Source organism: Manacus candei, unplaced genomic scaffold (assembly GCF_025592945.1).
Source record: "Manacus candei isolate 608988 ecotype Guabito, Panama unplaced genomic scaffold, ASM2559294v1 h1tg000049l, whole genome shotgun sequence".
Lineage (NCBI taxonomy): Eukaryota > Metazoa > Chordata > Aves > Passeriformes > Pipridae > Manacus > Manacus candei.
The window spans coordinates 30,391,360-30,413,483 of record NW_026138097.1 but is presented as its reverse complement, the minus strand read 5'-3'; the positions used below and the strand labels follow the sequence as shown (position 1 = coordinate 30,413,483).

The 22,124-nt window shown below is 37.1% G+C and overlaps 1 protein-coding gene across 9 annotated transcripts in view; it reads right to left on the bottom strand.

Annotated features, from left to right (window-relative positions):
* Positions 1-497: 497 nt before the first annotated feature.
* SEMA5A (semaphorin 5A) overlaps positions 498-22,124 on the bottom strand; it is a 325,120-nt gene continuing 303,493 nt past the window's right edge. For all 9 annotated transcript variants that reach the window (XM_051798972.1, XM_051798980.1, XM_051798971.1 and 6 more), the window contains 5 exons: positions 17,477-17,647; positions 12,364-12,519; positions 9,122-9,169; positions 6,802-7,013; positions 498-5,389 (listed from right to left, as the gene is read on the bottom strand). In XM_051798972.1, coding sequence (XP_051654932.1) covers positions 5,270-5,389; positions 6,802-7,013; positions 9,122-9,169; positions 12,364-12,519; positions 17,477-17,647 — 707 coding nt within the window. In that variant the 3' untranslated portion in view covers positions 498-5,269. The remainder of the gene's footprint in view (positions 5,390-6,801; positions 7,014-9,121; positions 9,170-12,363; positions 12,520-17,476; positions 17,648-22,124) is intronic.

Genomic DNA, 22,124 nt, shown 5'->3' with positions numbered 1-22,124 from the left:
TTTTCCCCGATTCTGAGCAACAATCACAGATTTGCACAAATACCTGTTGCAATCAGATCGCTTTTTCTTGAGCAACTAGTTGGCTTGATTATTCAGGAGGTTACACTCCCAACGGCCTCACCCTTAGCAGTTCCCAAAAAGCTTCTAGGTTCCTGTGAGTTTACTGGCAAGTTTGCCAAGTCTTCAGTCACATTCTTCTGTGTTTTTGTTTTCACTTCTGCCTATCCTTGCTACTGCTGGGATTGAAATCTTTGCCAAACCTCTCAGGTTTGCACATTTCCCTCTTTGTACCATCCCAGTTAGAAAATGTTGTTGCATGGCAACACAATGCAAAGCATTCATTTAGTGACATAGAACAGTCTAGCTAAAGGCCATTTCAGCCACACACAGATTCATTTTTGTGGAGAAGACAAGACCAAAAGAAAGGGAAAATGTCCACAAATCCTAGAACCCTTCTTTATTTGGAAGAATGGCTTTTAAATGAAGTCAAGCAGTACCTTGTTTTATCATTCATTTATTTAGCAAAGAAAGGAATGAATTCAAATACCCCACACAATGAACACATATTATTCCCTGATATCAAGATGCAGATTCGCTTGTGAACAATTTTAAATGAATCTGTTTTCTTACTATTGAAGTCATCTTGTACTGTGCATGGATTTGTGCAGAAGCAATACATTTTGGGCTCAATTCTGTAAACACATGAAAATAAGTAACTTGTTACATCCATACCACTGATCTCGGTGTGGTTATTTATGTGATGAGTAAAATTATACTCAAGAGCCTAGCTTTTGCCAACCTAAATTTAGGCATCCAAACAACACTGAAAATTAGAAGTATATCTCTCCAGGTTCACTGCAGCGTTGGTGGAGAGACACACCGGGATGTAACTCTGCCCATCTAAGGATGCTTTCCCATGCGAGACAAAGAGGGTGCTGGTGGCAGCTACAATCAGAAATTGGCCAGATGCCTTAAGCAGAGCAATATAAGCTTAGACCAAACTGTTTACAGAATTGATCTCATACAGCAAAGCCATTATGCATACAATTAACATTAGGAATGTGCTCATGTTGCACTGATTTTAATAAAACTGGTCCCACATTTAAAGAAGTGAATATATTCATTCTAAAATTATGAGGAAAAAATATTGAAGCATTTAATCCTATTAACATTTTACTTGCATCTGAGACCACTGACTTCGTTTTCTGGTTTGAACAGCCATATGGTCTGATGCTCTGAGAACTTTCTTCACTAATATAAGTGCTTCAGTAGCTCTTGATTTGTACATTGGCATGCCATTTTCCCAGAGGTTGCTGTGGAGCTCTGGTTGAGCTAACTAAATGCACAGTGTCCTACACCCATATGAGACTTTAATCAGTACTGCTTAATAGTCTGGAAATCAAAGCCATTTAAGCCCCATTCTTTCTTCCACCCTCTCATGAAAATCCTAATACTAGTCAAAAATCTCTTGATTAATTTTAGCCAAATCACACTGCTTCAACAGCAGGTGACTGCAAATGGCTGGAAAAGCTTCTATGTAAGGTAACTTTAAAAGACCATAAAGATCATCAGACTCAAATCAAAGTCCAAGATACATCTGCAAGGACATGAGTACATTTTCTAAGCAACTGAGGAACAAACGCTAAGTATCGGACATAAAAATAAGCACAAAATGTATACTTTGAGTTAGCCAATAAAAGTCTGTACCGTGCAGGATGTGACTGGCAATCCTGCTTCCTCCATGTAGCAGGGCTACATGGAAGCAGTTTACTTAGACAATTTTGATGTATCTGCAAAAATGTTTGCATTCAAAATAGAGAAGCAATTTTTAATTTATGCAATCAGTGCAAAAGTGGTTTAGTAATATTATCTATTGGCATTTTTCAGAGGTAATGTAATTATTTATCCATAATAGAGCACAAGGATAAAGGGTATTTAAGCATGGCATTTGATGAGCAAGGGAGTTGATTTTTCCTTTCCAAAACAGAACAATTCCTTAACCTAATTTTACCCTTGCACAAATTTGAGAGCTTCATTGGTTTAAACAAGATTTGCAGGAAAATGCCCACTTGTTAAATTTTTGACAAAAAAAAATAAAAATATAAGAGCTTTCATGGAGAAATGGACATTGTTTAGTAGGGGACTTGGCAGTTCTAGGTTAATGGTTGAACTTAATCTTAGATGTCTTCCAACCTAAATGATTCTGTGATATCTGCTTTTCATCAAAATGTGTGTAGCCTATTTTAGAAAAAAAATATTAAGTAAGGAAAAGATGTACTAAACTACCTGGGCAGCTTCATAGAACTCAGAAGGTGAAAATACTGATACAGGCAGTGAATCTGGGGTCCTCTAAAATTACCTAAGACACAAATATCTAACAGCTTGAAAACCTGTTGTTTCACAGTCTAGCTTGGCAAGGAGATCTTGTTGTCAAGTTTTTCTCATTGAAGTGCTCTGGTATTTCCATGTCTCCCCTGGTGCTTCAGATAGAGTTTTGAATAAATTTTTGCCTGGGATATAGAACAATGAAATTTAGGAAGCTAAAAGACAGAAAAATAGTTTAAAAGAATCACTTTCTGGACAAGTTGGCATGGTGCTTCAATAACATGGGAATTGCTCAAAGACATGGAACACCTGAAATACTCCTTTGGGAGATGGAAGTGTGAGCAGACTGAGCATCTGCTAAATGCACTTCTACCTATGATTATGCAGACTTAACCTAGGGTATTATTACCACATATATAACATGTATCTAACATATGTATTTATCCAGAAAAAGAATGGAAATAGATCACTGTAAAGATAAGCGTGCCTCAAACTACTGAAGAGTTAGGAAAAAAAAAAGCTAATTTCAGTAATTTTAATTAAAAAAGGTTAAAATAAAAGTACATATTTCAAATATTTTTAAGATATTGGTCTCATAACTAGAAATCTAAATATAAAATCCATAAGCTGGACTAATGTGCTCTTAACACAGGGGCAGAAAGGAACAGTGTTTCACATATGAGTGTATGTACATGTGCTGTTTTTTCTTGGCAGTAGCAGAAATATAGATTTTATTTTATCTTATTTAAATATAAAATTTTATCTTTTGGCATGAATATAGCAATTCAAATACCAGACTGGTTATGATTTGGATAGCCTTTTCCCCCTCTATCTCTTGCAGAGAAAATTTTCGCTTACCCAGGGCAATCAGCTAATTTCTTCCTGGGAAACCAAATCTAATGTACAGTACAAAAATCACAAATTATACAGAACCAGCACTATTATACTTTCTGGAGATGAACTGGTGTGAAGGTGAGGTGCTTTTATTTGACTGAGTTAGTAACAGGGAGAACTATTCAGCTGCAAAAAATAGGTGGCTGATCTTAATTATTTTCATAGATGGTAAATGTGCATTCATTTTACTGCACAGCTTTTTAAAGACCACTTGCTTTGAATTTTTTGTAAAATAGAGACTGTTACATTCAGATATATCCCCATTCAAAAATGTAGCTCACTGCCATCAGTAGATACGGTATTTACCCTTGCTATGTAGATGGCTGGACCACCAAAGTGGTGCTCAAATGCAGTCTCACATGATCAATGTTTCTTGGTACTTTTTGCTGGTTTTGTATATAGTTGTGAATCATTATAATCTGCACATCTATTTGCCTATAATAACATAACCTAATTAGCAAGGGCTTTAAACACAGAATGGAAACCTTTCCATTCTACTTCTCCTTGCATACCTCCCTAGTATTCTAGTATGATGATCTTTGATTTTAGCAAGAAAATGAAAGTCCAGTTCTTTAATCCTTAATATTCACTTGTAATTTCTTCTCACAAGCTTCTGAGAATAGCAAATGCTGCCTTATCACTACATAGTCTGAAAAATCTGACCCAAATCCCTGCCCTTTTCTTTTTAGTTATACATCTGGAATTTCAGATACAAAAATAATGTCATGAATGTGGGTAAAGACAGATGGAACAAAGAAAAATGGTATAAAACTTCTTTGTGTTTCCTTACCTGCCACTACAAAAGGAATTAAAACTGATAACTTAAAACTCAAACAGTATTTTAAATATTTACAACAAGATCATCACTTAAAACACCATAAGAATGTTCCTCTAGGGGTTAACTGACATGGGTCAGACATGGCAACAAGATGAGACAATGCTTTGTAAATATTTCTATGCTTTCTGAGCCAGCCTTGTTTGTCAGACATGTGCATATAAAGTAAAAGCTGGAAAGAAAAAAAGCAGATCTATGATTATACCTACATACTCCCAGGAGTCAGAGACAGCACACAAAGTGCGGCATCCATGTCGTTCTGTGACCAGCCTGATGTGCTACAGCAGAGACAAGTGTGTTCCCATATGCACGCACCAAGGAGAGGAAGCCTGTGGAATGCCACAACTTGCGCAAACCCGCACGCTGCTGCAAGGCTGCTTTACTAACAACACACAGAAAAACCTTCCAGTGTGCCTCTCCCATCTGCCCTCCTCCATCAGTCTCCCTGTGGGACATGCCCTTCCACATCCTTCCAAAAATTAAACTGAACAAGGTGAAGGCTTTATGTGACAGGGCTCGGCTCACAACTGGAAACCACTGACCCTGGAGGTGTCTGGGTTAATTACAAGATTGTATCCCTTGGTACAGCCTTAGTCTCCACAGTCTGAACAGCTGAACTGCAGCCAGAGTGATTTACAGCCCAAGACCAGCTCACAGAGCTCAGAGCTGCTGCAGAGGATCACTAAACCATCACATCTCTTCTTATTCTCATTCCCAGCAACCTGTGAGCTCTTTCCACTGATGTGAGCTTCAGGAGACTGCACAGAGGGCTAACAGCAAAGCTCCCTTTTTAAATCTCAAGGAAATAAAAGACAATGCCTAAAAAGAAAATTAGATTTGTACTCCTGGTAGGGGTTTAAAGGGTAACATTATTATTTCTGTTTAAAACTCAGGAATTACTTAGTCACTTGATAGAGAAATCTGACTGGAAATTTATGAAACTGAGTGAAGCAATACAATCCTCATGAGGAGTCCAGCGACACTGAGGGGCTACAGCTGCCCCCAACACTGACGGCCAATCTTGCGCTCTGCAAAGAAAACATCATGTCACAAACAGGTGGTTTGGGCTTTTGGCAGCAATGGGACATTGATGGCTTGGATCGTGCTTGAAATGTCTCTGAACTTCATCTCTGAAGCCTCAATCACATGAGCAGTCAAGTAGCACAGGCCTGGGGGACTGGGGAGTTACAGGAGGCCAGAAAATACACAAGCCCATTAGTACTCATCATAATTATTGAAATCTGTAAAATAGGTATTAGAATAAGTCTTTGCAGTAAGATGTGGATTGAAGTATTTGTTTCTCTCCTCCAGAATCAGGTTGTTTTTGTTAAATGCCTGGGAAGAGAAAAAGAAAAAATGAAAAAAGAAAATGAAAAGGATAGAGGAAAAGTGATCACTAAGTGCTTTTTCACCAAGGCAATTCTTGTGGCTAATATCCGTGTATAGTAAGCCAGTCAAAAATGCATTGAGAACTACCTGTACATTTACAAAAACTTGCATTTGCAAGGAGTACCTTCTTACGTAATAAAATTCATACAGAAAGTAATTCTATGCAATTAATAAAGCCAGGCACTTTTCCCCTAACATTACAAAACTAATTTTATGATTCTATGAATTTTTTAAATAATACATATACTGTTCTTCCTATTAGAATGACTCACTTATTATCTTTGTACTGAAAAAGAATTATTTTCTCTTTACTGCAATAATTCTCTCATTCTCAAGTGTTATATGTTGCAGAAATGACTGAAGGTTTTAAGACCATAAACTCTGTTTTTTAAAAAAGTAATACGGGTTTTTAAATTATGAATTTTCAAAGGGTTGTGGTTTTGTTTGTTTGTTTGTTTGTTTGTTTCTGTAGTTATCTAGAGAGATGATTAGTGGCATTTGAAAAAGCTTTAAATTAGGTTCATATTCCACTGCTGACTAGAAACTCCAGAGTTTTCTTGCTGTTTTTAATGATTTTGTTTAAAATGTCTTTAATTAGAAAGAAAAATGCAGAAATTAGAAACTGGATTATCCAGGTAGGATTCAAGAAAAATCCTCATTTGCAAAAAGCTTTGCAGCTGCATGAATAAACTGTGTAGTCTGAAGATACTGAACTAGGTATTTTCAGAATGCACATCCTTCCTTAATTCGGTGGATCTGAAAAGCAGAGCAATTTTAAAAGGTCACAACAAGGAAGTTGCTGTTTGGGAATAATGATAAATGATATGGATATTATTATAAACTCTCAGTAAATCTGTACTGCTGTTTCACAGAATATTTTGGGTATAAACACTAGTTGAGAGTCTGACCTAGAATATATTCACCAGATGCATCTCCTGTATGGAGACATAGTGTAGGAAGATGGACAGTGCCCTTGAGAGTGGATCATCAGAGCCAAAGGATTATCTTCAATATATGCCATGGTGATCGTTAATGGCCCTGTTTACTTCTTGAACAAGCCACTAGGGAACACAATTAGGAAAAAAAATCCCACAAAAAAAACTTGAGTGGTCTGCTTTTTTCCAGGAAAGGTTGCTGTATAAATTATATACACATGCAAAATTGAACTTCCTGCATAACAGGGATTGACAAATAAAAGGATCTGCAATTAAAATATTTCAAATGAAACCTATTTTTGTCATTAACAATCAGCATAATTTGAGCCCAAATGTCACTGCAGAAAACTAACAAGTAGAATTCTTTTGACACAGCAGAAATGTTGTCTAGGAGCATATAATAGCTCCCAACCCACTTCTCACCTTGATGGCTTCTACAGAATCGTATTTGTCCAGTTTGTTGATATGGTTGGTAATGCTGGTATTTAGAGGAGCTGGTGACACCGGATGGATGACAGTTGCATCATGGGACTGTTGTTGATACCGTTGGCAATAAGTGTAAACAAGCAGGGTAAGAAGGCAACCAAGTATTGAGCTACTTAATCCCACTGCGATCATGTGAAACATGTTGAACTCTGCAGAGCAGAGAGAAGAAGACATTCTTAATTTTAAGGAAGTAGAAATAAAAGCTTAAACTTGGGGGAAAAGTACACAAGTGTTTGATTCAAATAAGGATAAGGAAATTTTCATGTGTTTCTCTGAAACAATTGCAATGGTTTATCCCTACAGTAGTAAATTCATTTTATTTCCCTGAAGGGAGCATTATAAGAATCTTACATACCCATACATCTCCATAAATATTAAGATTGAGATCTCTGAAAAATGCTTAAATAATTTCAGAACCCAAGTGAAAGATAAATGAATTGCATTTTGTAGGTTTGAATAGTTCATCAATTTTTTTTTTCAGACTATGTAACAAAGCCTTGTTATATATAAATTATGTGTATAATGTAAATACATAGGTTTGGGGTTTTTTTTTCAGTGAACTACTATATCACCACCTCTATTGCCCTTCTAGTTCTTTCTCTTATACATGGTGACTTGTGGCCATAACAAAATCCTGATATCTTTGATTCCTTTTTTCCCTAAAATGTTTTCCATGTCCCCTTTCTTCATGTAAGGGGGAGAATGAGAAAGAAATTATAGCATGTTAGGGGAAAATGAGTAGTAGGGAGAGACAGATTCCTTGAAGCTCAATATGCTTTTAAGCATAGCAGCCAGAGAGTGTAGAGTCAACAGCTCAGAGCCCAGCACCCTCCTGTCTGCTCTGCCATTCAAAGATACTACAGGATGAAATGATGGGAAACCTTCTCCACCTATGTAAGGATTAAAATTGAGAGGAAGCTCATTGCTGCATGAAACCGTAGAAGGGAATCTAAAGCACAGTCATTCCCCGATGTTACTGAATAGATACCAGGTCAGATGTGGCACGAGTAGGATTAGCTCAAAATAAACAAATTATACTGCTTTCCATTGTTCTTTCAAACTGGAACTGCGTTTTTTGATTAGGAAAGAACTATCAGTGAGAGGCTCGTGTCAGAAATTTCATCTTAAGATTACTGAGGATTTGTTTGTGGCTGCTTAAATGCACAAATGAAAGATTTTAAACTGAAATACTGGTGCTAGTCTTAAAAACATCTGTTATACCTCTTTCACTGTAATACAGAAAAACAGGCCAGGACATGAGTCCCATTTTTTGTAAATGCCTAAGGTAGGACCTTTACATGCCTACTGGGTACTTAGAAACACAAACTATATTTAGATAACTAGATGACTGCTTCAACATATAAATTACCACTGAAATATCCTTCTACACTTTTATGACAGTTTCCCAGTGTTGCAAAACTTGGTAAAATGTTTTCAGAGAAATACTGCTAATTAGTAAAAAAATCAAATTACATTATCCTGGCTCCCATAACAAGTTACGACACAGAAAGGTACCCTTGCATAATCTCTGTGTTTTCATTGTATTTTATTAGGTTAAAAATGCAGCTTATCTGTGCATGGAAGAATAGTAAACCCGGTCAGAGCTATTACCATGACGACACAGACTAAGTGTGATAGTTCAGCACAAAAAAAAAAAAAAAAGGTAATTTTCCTTTTTATTCTTCTTCTTTTTGTTTGGTGGTTTTTAAAATTCTTCCTTTCAAGATTTGTTTTGTTAGCATCATGACTCTCTGGAATGGAACTGCTTATTTACTTTTTAGTTTTGTCTTTGTCAGTGAAGCTAAAAATGAGTCCCAGACAGAGTCTGAGCTATTAAATGGGCTACCGGCCTGGTTTTCTGCTGTTTATTTGGAGTCCCAAAGAGGTTTGTGAAGTTATTGTCCTGAAAAATGTGGAGCAACATTACAGATTTTGACCTACTGATAACTAGTTTATTATATGTATTTTTTTTGAGACAATGGTGACTGCCATACTGAAAAACAAGAAAGCACAAACATCCACTAATGCATGTTCTTGTCTCAAAGGTCACCAATGACAGATAGATATTTAATGAGAAATCCTGTAGTAACTACAGTTTTCTGTATAAGTAGCTACCTTTTCAGTGCAAGTGTAAATAATGAGAATGCAGCATTTAGAAGGTAGAATAATACTAAGGGAGTGGAAAAGGTGAAACAAAAGTAAAAACACAGAATCAATAATTCAGCATTTAATACACATCTTGAGCTGAAAAGCTTACCGCCACATCGTTTCTCTTCTATACTGCTGGATCGTGCCACAGATATTTCTAGAAAAATAAATAAACCACTTAGGCCAAGAAGAAAAAAATATTACAGAGAACTACTAGTTTGATTAACACAGTAAGGATTTAAAAATTCATTCTACTACATTCACTACAAATCCAAAGTAAAAAATACTTTGACTGTGGGGTAGAATTAATAAAAAGGTCCCATGACATCTTCAGGTTTCTTAGTTTCCCAAGCAAAAGCAGCAACTTATTTTTAATTCTTGCCTCAAAACATCTCTGGAATTAAAAAGATGAAGTGCACATGAAAACATTCTTTGTGGAGTTTAAGCATGTGGAGAAAGAATTGATTTACTGAATAGCAAAATTAACTACAGTTTAATTATCTTGTGTTCAAATGTGCTCATTACTCCTAGAAGTCACGTCTAGCACTAATGTGAAAAATGGGAATTTACACATCATCAGAAAAGACGACTGCCAATTTCATGGGTCTCAGTTGTAAACTAATAAAATGTAATTCCAGCCTGTATCCTTACCATTTTGACTTTGAAAAAATATTGAAAAAATACTGAATAAAATCTCAATAAAATCAAGTTTTTCTTCTCTTTACTTGCAGACCTTGGCTTCTGGGAAGGGAAGTCCTATTTTACAAAATAGCCTCTTAAACCCCTCTGAAAGGGTCAAGGATCGTGCGTATATGAGTGGGGTAACTGACACAGGCTACCTGGATTTCAAAAAAGCAGAATTTTAAGTTCTTTGACAATGGTTTTCCAAGTAAGAATGAAATGAGGAAAGAGATACAAAACCAGGCTAGTACTATTTGCCCAGTTCTTACAATGGAGGAAGGTTACCACTTCTGCAGAGACCTAGGCTTTCTAGCAAAGAGCTAGAAAAGCAGAGGTAAATGTGATTTTGAAGTTTGCTGATGATATGAAGTTATGGTAGCATGGACAAGGGAATGCTGTCAAGAGCTGTAGAAGGGCCTTATAAAACTAGGTAATAAAATAATAAACAAAACAGAATGCAGATTAGTGCAAAGTGGTACATATAGTGGAAAGAAATCCTAGCTTCACCTATAAAATGATGGACTGTGAGCTAACCATTAGTACTCATGACTGAGACTTGCGGGTTATGACAAATTGTTCGGAGATAATAACAATTTAGTGTTCAGAAGGAGTTAAAAAGGAAAGCCAAATGCTAGGTACTGCTGAGAAAGCAATATTGAATAGAACAGGATATCAGCATTATGGCACTTTACAAATCTATGTGCTGTCCACACCATGAACACTGTATGGAGCTCTGGTTTTCCCATCCAAGGATGTCTCTACTAGAACTAACAAACAGACCAGAGAAGGGAAAGAATGATACACACAAAGATGCACTAGAGTCTGTATGAGGAATTAAGAGTAGGCTCTCCACTGCCAGAAGATGATCCCAATGTAGCTACTTGCAAAAGGGATCACAATTTTTTATCATTTGTGACAAGTTAAACCAATGCTAAGTATTTTCAAAATGACAAAACATCAAACCTGACAGAACAGCACTCTTACAGAGAGTTAAAGGCTGAAAGCGTACTTTGTCTCACTGAGACTGTTAATTCACAGTCACAGAACCATTTTGATTGGAAAAGATCTTCGGGATCATTGAATCCAATCATTAATAAGCACTGCCAAGTCCACCACTAAAGCATGCCCCTAAGAGCCACATCTACATGATTTTCAAATACCTCCAGGGATGGTGACTCCACCACTTTCCTGAGCAGTCTGTTCCAGTGCTGGACAACACTTTTGTGATGAAATTTTTCCTAATATCCAATCTAAACTTCCCCTGGTGCATCTTGAGGCCATTTCTTCTTGTCCCATCACTTGCTACTTGGGAGGAGAGATTTCCCCCCCACACACCTGACTACAACCTCCTTTCAGGTAGTTGTAGAGAGTGCAAAGGTCTCCTCTGAGCCTCCTTTTCTCCAGGCTAAACAACCCTAGCTCCCTCAGTCGCTTCTCATGGTACTTGCGCTCCAGACTCTTTTCCCAGCTTTGCTACCCTTCTCCAAACACTCTCCAGCACCTCAATGTCTTTCTTGTAGAGAGGTGACCAGAACTGAACACAGGATCCAACATATTGCCTCACCAGTGCCAAGCACAAGGGGACAATTTGAGGAGGAGTGACAAGAGAGGGAGAAGGGAAAGAGAAGAGGTGGCTCATTTCAGATTCTGCAAACACCTACTTTCCAAAACAAGATGTAGAGCTTATATTGGATTAAGCTGGAGATTCACAGAATGTGAGTATTAACAGAGTTTCAAAAGCCTTAGAAAAAAGGGGAAAATACAATGTGGGAGTTTTTGCTTTTACACTGACATTTTTCACATCAGTTTTAGAAGAAAATAGTATTTGGGAGTTAAAGCATTATGCACTATCTATAAACACACTGTTTAAATTTGTTGATGTCTTTCTTACATCGTACTATACCAAATAGTAACACAAAAAAAAGGTTGCTGCACTGAGTAAACACAGCTACATTTCAAATGATACATTAAAATGTAAATTTCTCTGTCTGTGAAAAGATCACTAGCTTTTTTCAATGTACATAGGGAGAAAGATGACTGTTAACAGCAGTGCATTGTGACCACCCCTACTGTTGTGTGGATTTAAATGACTGCCGTAATTTAAAAACAAAAGTATAGTCATGAGTTTTGACAAATGCTGTAGAATAATACACAATGTGACTATCCATCAGGCACTTAGCAGTCATAGGGGAGATAAGGACTGGAGCAAAGTTAATGAGTTTCTAAGCAGTTATTAATTTAAGGGACTCTGAAATGATTTTCAGATTAACTACCGCAGCAGCCATTTTGTATAGGTAAACCACAAAACCTAGAGAAATGTTTCCCTAGAGTCTCAAAAACACTTAAATTAAAATAAAAAGCAAACTATTTCTACTTGCTGTCTGCAGTCATCCCCTGCTACCAAGTAGGATGGGAAGGACCTGCAGAATGCTGCAACAGTGACTAACCAAAGTCCCAGGTGGTGACAGCAGGGACAGCTCTACAGCACTGGGTGCCATAGGGTAGATTTTCATGTAGACACCAGATCTAACAACATCATCTCTGCATAGTAGACCAACATGCTTTGGCTGACAAAAGGAAAATCTGCAGTGCAATCTGAAACAGTGCTATGTCTCACTCCAGAAACCTTGAGAAGTTTCATTAATCCTTCAAGGAGCTGGCTGATCTCACCTGGTATAAAGTTGGAGTCCAAAGCACAGGTTCGGCTCTCTGTGGTGTTGCCCGTGCACTGGCTACCTACAGGAAATAAAATGATGCACTGACGAGTGCGGGTCTGGAAGCCAGATGAGTCACAGTCGGACCACTTGGACCACTCGGACCAGCTGTCTGCAAAAGGCAAAGAGGGACACACATGCAGACACTGTGATTAAAGGCTTCAAGTACACCAAGTTAGAGAAAAATAGCTTGTATTTCTGAATTATGACAGAAGGCCTCATCTCCCATCTACCACCAACTGTCAGAGGGCAGCACCTTCATTCCGATAAAACAAATGCAGTTCGGCTTTGGCAAAAGTCTCTGAAATGTTTAATTCTGCCACAGCCTTCGTGTGTGGAAGTGAGAAGTTGGAGGGATTCTGCAGTGGTGACTGAAGGAGTGATCGCTGTGGAATTAATTCCAGTCTAGGTCATTAGGGTGGACAAGGACACTGTTTTTGTTTATGTACCTGACAAGTAGCAATGAGAGCTATAAGCGTATGTATTCCAGATCTGAAATAGGATGTGTATTTAACTACAAAAAATAGTAGTATTTTGAAGATTTTTAAAATATTTTTCTTTTATCTTCTGCTATTTCAGGTCCATTTCTTGGTTGTATATAAAGCTCATCAAGTATTCTCACCTTCTCTTCCCTATTCAGTTTATTGTTAGCTTCTATTTCTTTTCTATATTTCTTCCTCTCCTTGTGTGGTTTTGATTAAGACATTTTTATTTCATGCCTTTGTGATCTCAGATACTTCCCTTAAATGAAGTGAATTGATCTCATTCCCATGAGATGCTGTGAGTGTACTGCACTCAGCATTCTTACAATTCAAGCACAAGTCTTGCCTTCATAGGAGTCTTCTGAATTAGGCAAACATAGTAAAGACAGAGTTCAGTTAAACTTCCTTCTTTCTTCTGTCAGCTTTCCTATGAAGATAGGTTTTATGTTTTTGACATGGAATAAACAGCCCTACTATCCCAAACCAAACTTGTTTCTACTTCAAAGTTTTAATTGATTTTATGTCTATATGACAAATTTCATTTTGCTTCAAATGAAAAAGTATATATTATCTAATTTTGATTCAAGTTAGATTGAACAACATCAAAATTTGTGAATTAATGAAGCTTTTTTACTCTGCAAATCAGGTGGAAAGTTGGGAAAGTTTTACATTGTTTTGGACCCCTTCCAATACATTGCATAAATCCAGTACACAAGGTTCACATTTACTCATTACCTTCCCCTTATTCACACAGGAAAAAAGTTAAAACTTTAGTCATGTAAAATTTAAAAGATTCCAGCAGGAATATTTGAGACTGTAGTCTTTACTTACCAGCTCAGGTAAGAACCTGGATATTGATATTTATGAACAATTAGCAAGTGTCCGGATGAGGTCTTGTTTGAACAGGGAAAATACCTGAATACAATCAGCTTGTAGGATCTTGTTACATTGTGAGTAGGAAGAATACTCAGTTTTTTTATTTTGGCTTTTCTGTTTCTTAGGAAAGGTCCTTAGAGTGCTTCATTTGCAGAGTTTGTAGTAGGAGCACAGAAGCAGATGACATATTGTAGTTCAATCCTACTTCAGGGGGGCAGGAGAGCTGAGGTGGGAGTCAAGCAAATGGACAGGCTTCTTCCTTCCTACATAGTGTGGCATATCCACAGGTGCTGTCATCACCTGCAGCTTCAGCTGCTGGATCTAATTCAACTAAGTATATGGATCCTTACCATAAATATTATGTAACAAATAAAGCTCTGCTCATTCAAGTTTAAAGGAATGTTGCTCAATACAAATCTTAGCCCAGTTCTCATTGGTGGCAGAGAGCATGGTTAAGCCAGAGCTAAGACTCCTGTCCAGTCCTGGTATAATTGGGATATATGCAGTAGGTGTCAAAATACTTGTGAGCATCCTAAATGCATCTTGTTGGCTGGTGTACTTTGCAGCCCCATCTTGTCTAATGTTCTTTCGGCCTTCCAGGTTCTTCGCTGTAGGAACTACATCCCGTGATAAAATAGAAACCTCAGAGTACACATAGATCACGATAGGTCACATATGGGTAACTGGGCAAGGTTACTGTTTCAGCCTGCCCTTTAAGGGACTCGTAAAAAATACTATGAGCATTGGGACCTTTCCATATAAGCAACACAGGGTATCTCCCTCCCATAGTGAGTCCCATGGTGCCACCCAGACACTACAGCACAGGTAGTCAGTGGGTCTGGTGCCATGCTGATCAGCTTCATCTGGCACACAGAATCACAGAAGAGGAGAGAGGGGACATCAGTGCAAGCACGAAAGGGATGGTCATCCCTGCAATGGTGAAGCAGAAAACTGCGCTTTGAGGAGTGCCACTGTTGGGAGCTCAGAGAGCCACAGAGAAGTAAAATACCCAAGACTGACAAACGTACAATTTCAAATTGTTGTACCTGCCCTTTGTGGAGCCTCTATCTCTGCCCTCACAGGGACACTGAACCCATAGCTTTTGCAGGCACTTCTACTGACTCAGTTATCCTGACTCATCCCTTTGATCCCTTTATCTTCACAGTAGCTGAGGCTCTTTTGCACCTCAGGTAGGCTTCTCTCAACTTTCTCCTCAGTTCTTTGCAAAAGCCCTGAGAAAGTAAAAGAGAGGGTGGGCTGGAGAGGTGTTTAACCTGACACTGCTTTTCACCTCTGACATGGAAAGGCTTACTCATGACATGTCACACCTTCTTCCTAGAGAGTCTTGTCTGGCCTTTGAAGCCAGGTTAAGTTCAAGCAGTTCTTAAGAGATCCCTTGGTGAAGAAGGCACCTCAGAAAGATGAGGTTAATCAATGTAAGATTATAGATTTCTTTCATGTAGAACTATACCATCATTTCTAAATGCTCAACTGCTTTATCCATTGTTCGCATGTGTGAGTTAACAGTTCAAGGACAGAACGCATTTTCCCCTCTTACAGCAGTAAATACTTAAAGTATAAGATAATGTTTTATTCAGTACATTACAGACACCATTGCAACTGATTACACCTACTGATAAGCAGCCTATAAATGACTATTGATCAATACTGCAGTGCTTCCATTCACATCAATGCAATTGCATTTGGATAAAATAAAATAAAACCCACAAACTCAATAATGGCACTTTTAAAATGAAAGATGAGAAAAACTGATGTATTTTGCAGGCACAAATCTGTTATTTTCTTTTAAGCACATATTTGAATACTTTCAGTTGGATTTGCCAATAAACTTCTATATCCTCAAGAAATCCTTAGTATCGGGATTCCAGAAAATTTAGTATTCTGCTAGTTTTGTTTGGGAAAAAAACCCCTACTATTTCAAATGCCAAAAAATCTTTGCTCTTTTCACACCTTAAGAAATGTTACAAATAATTTCCATTTTTGCATATGCATTTCTGTGTTGGTTGGTTGTTCTTAGATTCAAAGTGTCATTACTATTTCCTTCCTGTATTAAAAATGTCACTCAAGCAGTGAATGTCACCAATGGTACTTTCAGATCTGCACAAGGAAGAACCACTCTTCACCTGGTCCTCATCACAAGAAAACAGCTCTGCAAAGACCCTGGAGCCTTTCTAAACTCCTAATACTGCAGTTATTTTTGACCTATACCAATGTGAAATAAGAGCAGTAAAAAGTAGTTTTGAAATCTATATTGTAAACGTGGGGCAAAGACCATTCTCATAGCTGATGATGTGCTATTTCAAAAACCTATGGCAAATTTTCAGTGAGACTGAAATATAAATAAAATATTATAGATGTAACAAATACATTTTAAGCCTCTGAAATTTTATTGTTTTATAAGGGTTTCCACATCCATGAACCAAAATGAAACCAACCTCTTCCTCTATTCTGCATCCACTCCAAAATTTGGGTAACAGACAGGTTAAAATAAGATGAAGACATTATTTATAAATGTTTGGAAACTGTCATTTATAGGAAAATGGTAGTAGAAAATAAATGTACAATACGAGAAATAGATACAATACTAGCACAATGAACTAGCTCTGAGATTTTAAAGATGCCTTAAGAATCTCAAGGCAGCTCTGTAATTTCTACATACAAATGTACAATATTTGCCTCAGAAAATCAAATCATCAACTGATTTCTATGTTTGTTGGGTTTTTTCAAACACAATACAGAGTGTTTCATCGGCTTTAATTTTCAGAAAGTAGCTACTTTTATTCTGCTGGAAGACATGCAGTGCCTAGAAAATGAAATTACCATAAATTGTAGTTCATCACAAGTAATAGGATCCATAAATTCAAACTCATGGGGCTTTTGCCTTCATATGCACTGCCTCATCATATGAGCAGAAAACTTTTGCCATGAAGTCTAGGAGCTCTAAGTGAAGCAAGTAATACAGTGCGGCATCAGAGCTGCTTCTTTCCTTTTGCTGCTGCCTGTAATCCACTAATCAGCAATAAATGAAAGTTTCTGTGGTTTTAATTTGTCACTTAAATTTCATGAAAAAAATGAGTTTCCTTTAATATGGGTCAAAAGGCAGAGTCAAAATGACGTGATCCATAATATCATACAATTAGAGACATTTCCTCTACTAAGTACTCCACAGGCATTTAAAAAGACGAAGTCTTTGTTCCTTAACATCTGAAGTTGAAGAAGGTATTTTACAAAGCATGCTACAGTTTGTTTTGTGTTTTTTATGAAAACAGGGCAAATATTATCTACTTGAAGGACCTCATGATAACACATGCTGAATATTAATCTCATCAATTTGCTTGCTCTGAAAGTTTAGTGCTATAACAAAAGCACTTCTTTGTGATATTAAGTCTCACAAACTGTTTGCATGATCCACTTCAAATATTACACATTTTTAGCTAATCCAGATTCAGACCTGGTAACTTAAATTTTAATTTTTAAAGACAGAGGGAGGCTGTGGTTTCCTATATACTATATCCTGCTAGTACTTGATTTACTGTAGCATTGTAGAATGTAAGAGCTGATTGTGCACTTAATAAGGGAAAGAAATTATTTGCTTCTAAATAATAGATCAAGGACATTATGTTGCTTAACTGTGAATGCCTTATTCAGTGGCACATGACCAACAAAGATGCACGGGTTGATTTGCCATACCTGGGCAGGGCTGTGTGTTGCAGAGTGCTTCTTCAGTGTGCAGTCCAAGGCAGATATCTCCTCCATATGCTGGTGCTGGGTTTGTACAGGAACGGGTTCTCATGTAATGCCCTCCTCCACAAGTTGCTGAGCACTTTGACCAAGATGACCAACAAGACCAGCCTCCATCCACTGAAAAGACACAGAAAACTGTATTTTCCCAAACTGATGTGAGATGTGACATAATCCAGCCCATCTTCCGCATATTCTGCGGATCTTATTCATGGCCTATGGAAATTATTGTACATTTTTAGGTACCACTGAACATAGGCCCAAAAATTTAATCTTACCACAATGCAATTTAATTTACATATTTTAAAAGCCCCTGGTATGCTGGAAAGCGTAACAAAATTACTCATTCATAAAAGACACTTTCAGTGGGTACCATAATATCTTGAAGGCCAAAAGTCTTTTCTCACTTGCGAGGAAACAGAATACCAAGCAGAAGTATTATAAGCTCAGAGTAGTTTTATATTGATAGAAAAAAACTTTGCTCAGTAATAGAAACAGAAGGATGGAGGAATCCAAATTTTGTTCTGAACCCAGTTGGATTGCCTTAACCCTACAACCCATTTCAAAGGATCTAACACACTTGTAGAGTTTGATGGGCTAATATATACCTACAATCTTAACACAGCTCTAGCAGAGATGTCAGCAGCAGAACAATGGTAGAAGTTTAAAAAAAAGCTACATACATGGACAAAAAGGAGTTGCCACCTTAAGTTTCTAACACAAGTTGTTGAAGAATAAATGTTATTATTCTCCCCCCTCCTTCCACCCTGCTCTTTTGTATTTACTAATTCAAGTATCTCAAACTATTCTCCACTCAGTTTTCACAAGATTCTTCTGACATGTAGGCTGGATTTCATGAGAGATTCATTTGTCAGTGGCTTTTGACATATGGTCACTAGAAAAGATTTTAGTGAAAGTTGAACTCATTGCCTGCCCTAGACTGGTTCCTTTGCAGCCTTTGTTCTTACAGCTACTGCTCCAGGATGTATTTCTGGTTTTCATGGCCACATTGCAGTGCATTTGTCAAAGGCTTCCTATCTGCAGCCACATGGCAAAGTCAGGTGTACTCCTTCCAGGAACAGCATTCCTGCTGCAAAGAATCTCAGTATTTTGTTGATTTCTCTTCAATTTTTTTTTAAGAGACAAAAACCTAAACTTCAAAAATTTTCATATCCTACAAAAAATTCATTTCTTTTCAACCTCCTATTTAAAGTTTGTCACTCGCTTTCTTAATTCTTAAGTAAGAAAATTATTTACCACACCTGAAACTGATTGAAATAAGTAGTGTGTAATTCAACCGACACAATAGATAAGCCTCTAAGTACTATAAAGGTAATGTTATGTAAATTTTCCTTTCTAATAGGGTCCTAAGCCAAGCAGAAGTTTCACTTGTTTTTCTCCCATCATTCACAGCAGCATTGGACATTTTACCACATACAACAGAAACTTATTATTTCCCACTTTTAAAAATACTAAATAAGTACGCTTTCTCTGTACATAATTTCTATAGCATTCTCATTTAAGACATTCTTTGTAGGATTTTGTTGTTTGTTGAAAAAATTGATAGTCACTGAAGTCTCCAAAACATTCACTACAACTTTTCAAGGAGTAATTTCTACTGGTGTACTGATAATAATTCCATGATTATCTCTAACAAAAAAAAAAAAGGGTTCCAAATTTGAAAAAAAATAACTTACAATGAAAATATCTGTGTAGTACTGCATTCAAAATCTCTCTTGAATGGAGATCTAGAACAGTTAAGAATTACTCATTTTGGCTTTGTAGCATGGTATATCACAAATGCACTTTGTGAGTCAAGTAGAATGATTTCTATGCAAAGGCTTCAAGAGTGAGAAAATGATCTAGGAGAATTTTGATATTAAAACCTATACATGCATTTTTTAATGTAATTTCAGATATAGCATAGCCTCAGGTTCTCAACTGCTATTCAAACAGGTAATTCACTAATGCATGTCTTAGGCTATTTACTAATCCTGTAAGTGAAGCTGTTGAATAGACAGCATTTTATTCCCTGTATTTTTTATTTGCAACATTATCCTAAACATCAAGAAAGCACAGAGCTGGCACTTTCTTGGTAAGAACTGTAGTTGCAAAAACTTTTGCAAGTAATGTATGTAGACTCTGAAGCCTGATTGGACAGATAGGATTTGTGGAATCTGGTACTATATTCCAAGTATGCAATTGAAATAATTTATTTCCCTTATTAAGGAATTCAATGATTGCTACATTTTTTCCAGGATATATTTATCAACCAAATAATCTAGCTATACAGATGTATGAGAGAGTTTTATACCACCTATCATAAATAAATACTTCATCTCGGTAGAGTACTTGACTTATTCTTTTATTCATATTTTTCTTATTCATACTTTTCACTGGAAAACAAATATGTCTTTTTGCTTGAGATAACTCTGTTAATATAGTATTATGCAAGCTCATATCTAAGAAATCCATAGGTTATTTGTCTTCAGTGCAGGTGAAATATACTGTGCAATTTTATAACAATTTCAAGACATGGTATCTTTTATTCAGAACTTGCCTCTGTTTTTCTTTCTTTTTAAATTATGTCAAATAAAAGCAGAAGCTGTTATCCAAGCTATTCCTTTCATGAGATATTTAAGGCTTTACCTTTCTAGATACTCCCTTTTTAGTTTTTTTATTTTTTCTTTAAAGTGATTGCTGACTAGCTCAAAATGACTAATCAGAAGCATACTTGCTGCAGCGTATAGAGTTCCACAAACCAGAATTGATTCTGCCTGAGGTTGCCTAGACAGAATATAAATCATCTGGAAACATTACCTCTACATTGTTCACTGTAATGGAGACAGTGACCCCCAACACTTTTCTACTTATTTTTCAGTGGACCAGAAACACAAATGCACGTGCATTTGAAACTATGCCATCGATCTAAAAGTGGCCAAGAACACAGAGACCGATGTGACACCCAGGCATGTCATCATGTTTCACAGCTGCAGTGATCATGGCTGTACTACATAACTTCAGATACAAAGGGAGAAGTGGGTCTGGGGAGGATGGGAAAGGACAAATATACTAGACAAAGTTAGATTTGATCCTAATTGAGCTGGACGGTGCAATTATAACTGGGTATTTAGCAACTATTTATTGACAGGTTGCCTTCCTAAATCTCTAGCCTTTCAAGGACTATCATAAGTACCTTTTTTATTTGTCCCCAGAACTTTTGCTTTTCAGCAACAGAGTATGATAAGGCATCATCACGGTTAAATAAGATCAAAGCAGTGGGTATTTACTGCTTTAGTTTTTTTACAAGACCTAAATAGAGCTCTGTGGTTTCTTTCATCTTTCTTTAAGTTGCTTAGCAACACAGAACCATCTGGGTTGGGTTTTTTTTCTTTTTTTTTCCTTTTGTCATGGAGTCCTTAATGTTATTTCTGCCTCTTATAGGAGGAAAAATACACAGCTGCAAGGAAAGTCACTACAGGTTCTTTACATAACAGTTTTGTAGAGCTGTTGGACAAAAGAAAGTTGCTAAAGCAGTTCCACAATAAAAGATTTAAAGAGTCTTTACATTTTCTGACAATAGCTGAGGTTGATCCGTTTAGGAAGAAGGCTTCCTTCAGCTAGCAGGGCGCTCTCAAACAGTGCTCTTTCCTTTATAGTAAAGCAAACAACTTTTTGCCTACTGGCTGTTGTTGAGGTTAATAAATATTTCTTCACTATAATGAAAAAAATCCACACCATAGGAAAGAGGATGTACCAGGAAGAAACAGTGTACAGAAATGGGATCTCCAGGGGACATGACAAAACATCCAGATTACTGGAGAATTTCCAAGAGACAATTGAGTACACTTGCTACCCTGCTATGCACTTTGGGTTTTACAAGGAAGTGGAAGGAAGCGTGGGCAGACACACTGGCCTCACCTAAGAACACCGAGAGGACTGCAGGCTCCTTCATATAGTGTCTGGTCTCATTTTGAATTTAAACAACCAAAAAACCCCAAATAAAACCCATTTGTTTTTTGGTTTGTGGTTTGCTTTTGCGTGTGTGTGCGCACGCGTGTGCGTGCGTGTGTATGCCTTTAGGTTTATAACTTTTCATGCTAATCTTTTTAAAAGTGTGGCAAAAGAGAATAAAAAATGCTGAAAAGTCAGTCTTTTCTGTTTGCATGATTGAGTAAAAATAGAGAGGCAGTAGTCCTCTCCCCCTGCAGAAATGCAAAAGTAAGACTGGGGGACATGCATATTGGGCAGCCTACAGACCCAAGAGAACACTGCTCACTTCCTGGGGATCATCCAATTCCACATCACTTATTCTACAGCTTTTTCCTAATCCTGTGGGATATTGTTGCATGTTCAGTGTGGGGAAAGAGTAACTTTTACATGATAGTTTACAAAGTCAAAGTCTTGTTTCTGTGATGCTACAGATACCTTTTATTCATAAAAGCAATGCTGGATGAAACAAGCAGTCAACATAGTGCAAGGCAAAAACACAGAAGGCAAATAAATACTTCTAAGGAAAGAACAAGAACAAAATCTAAGGATCCACTTGGATTTAAGTTGCAACCGAGACTCTTAAGTTAGAAAAGCAATTGTTTCA